General features: G+C 36.6%; 1 protein-coding gene across 1 annotated transcript in view; it reads right to left on the reverse strand.

The window, feature by feature from the left end:
* LOC106511146 (aldehyde dehydrogenase, dimeric NADP-preferring) overlaps positions 1–1,462 on the reverse strand; it is a gene marked incomplete in the record, with an annotated part of 24,399 nt that overhangs the window by 3,579 nt on the left and 19,358 nt on the right. Inside the window, 2 exon segments of the mRNA XM_013999892.1 lie at positions 369–468; positions 731–897. Coding sequence (XP_013855346.1) covers positions 369–468; positions 731–897 — 267 coding nt within the window.

Consider the following 1,462-nt stretch of genomic DNA (forward strand, 5'->3'; position numbering starts at 1 on the left):
CGTTTGGTAAGTAAATTTAAATGCTACAAATTCATGTAATATTTACTCATCTTTGTCTAGTAAAAGTTATTAAGAATATAGTTAAAGATTTGTGAATAAATCAGGTAAATTTACTTAATTTGCTCAGTTTAATCTTGTAAATATACTTGATCAAATTAAGTAAAATTTACCTGATTTATTCACAAATCTTTAACTATATTCTTAATAACTTTTACTAGATAACGATGAGTAAATATTACATGAATTTGTAGCATTTAAATTTACTTAACAAACGTTAGTGCAAATTTGTTAGAAGATTTTTTTCAAATACATCTTACAAGTTATTTTTTTCCGTGTAGTTTGGAGACAGAATAGCAGATTATTCTCACCAACTCCACCGAAGGGGAGAGAGCTGAGTGTGTAGTGCATCATGACATCATTAACTGTCACTCCTCCACTTGTGGTCTCCTCAATCATCCGTTTCACTGCCTTCGGAAGGTGATGGAGGTGAGAGCCAGGAGACAAAAGAAAAGTCAGACAAAGAAACCCTGTAAAGTTTAAAACAGGGGTTCCAATCCTGGTCCTGGAGGACCACTATCCTGCCTGTTTCTCTGCTCCAGTACAGTGACTGAATTACCTCTTCATGTTCTGCAGAAACCTGTTAACCAGCCGTTTATTCAAAGCAGGTGTGTTGGAGCAGAGGAAGCTCTGAAACCTGCAGGATAGTGGTCCTGGACAGGCCTGGTCTCACCTTCTTGTCTGAGCAGAAGATGTAGAGGGCCAGGGGTTTCTCTCTCTCGTTGATGAACTGAATGGCATCGTCCATGTCGCTCACAGCCACTATGGGCAGCAGAGGACCGAAGATCTCCTCCTGCATCAGTCTGGAGTGGGGGGGCACGTCCTTCAGCACTGTGGGGGCTTTTCATCAAAGCATCAGAAAACCAAAAAACATGTCTGGATAAAACATGACAAAGTAATAACTTCAGTTTAAAGCTTTTATTGGTTTATTTGAACCCTTTGTTCTCCAGCATCAACTTTGAACAAGAACTCTGCACAAGTTTATAGACTCTATAAACTCAGCACAAAAAGTAAGGAAATTTGTGTTTGGTAGATTATTTCTTTATTGCTACTTAAACCGTTGGAAAACCTGTTAATTTCCATTTTAAGTGGTGCCACATTTGTAAGGAACATGCATTTGTGGGCTGAGCACACTACAAAAACTGTCCATCTAACCAAGTTTTAAAATCTTATATCCATCCAAAAAGTCTTTTTGATCTTGTTTTGAGACTGATTTACTAAAAAAGAACTGATTGTGTAAGAATAATCATCTTGTTTTCAGAATGTGTAAGATTATTTGTCTTGTTAGTCTGAATATTTGAATGAAATTCAGTCAAAATCTTCTGCCAGTGGAGTAAGAACATTTTACTTGGTAAGATTCATGAAATAAGAAAAAAACTGAGTCAAATCAAGTATTTCCATAATC

The sequence above is a fragment of the Austrofundulus limnaeus genome, unplaced genomic scaffold (genome assembly GCF_001266775.1).
Source record: "Austrofundulus limnaeus strain Quisiro unplaced genomic scaffold, Austrofundulus_limnaeus-1.0 Scaffold2547, whole genome shotgun sequence".
Lineage (NCBI taxonomy): Eukaryota > Metazoa > Chordata > Actinopteri > Cyprinodontiformes > Rivulidae > Austrofundulus > Austrofundulus limnaeus.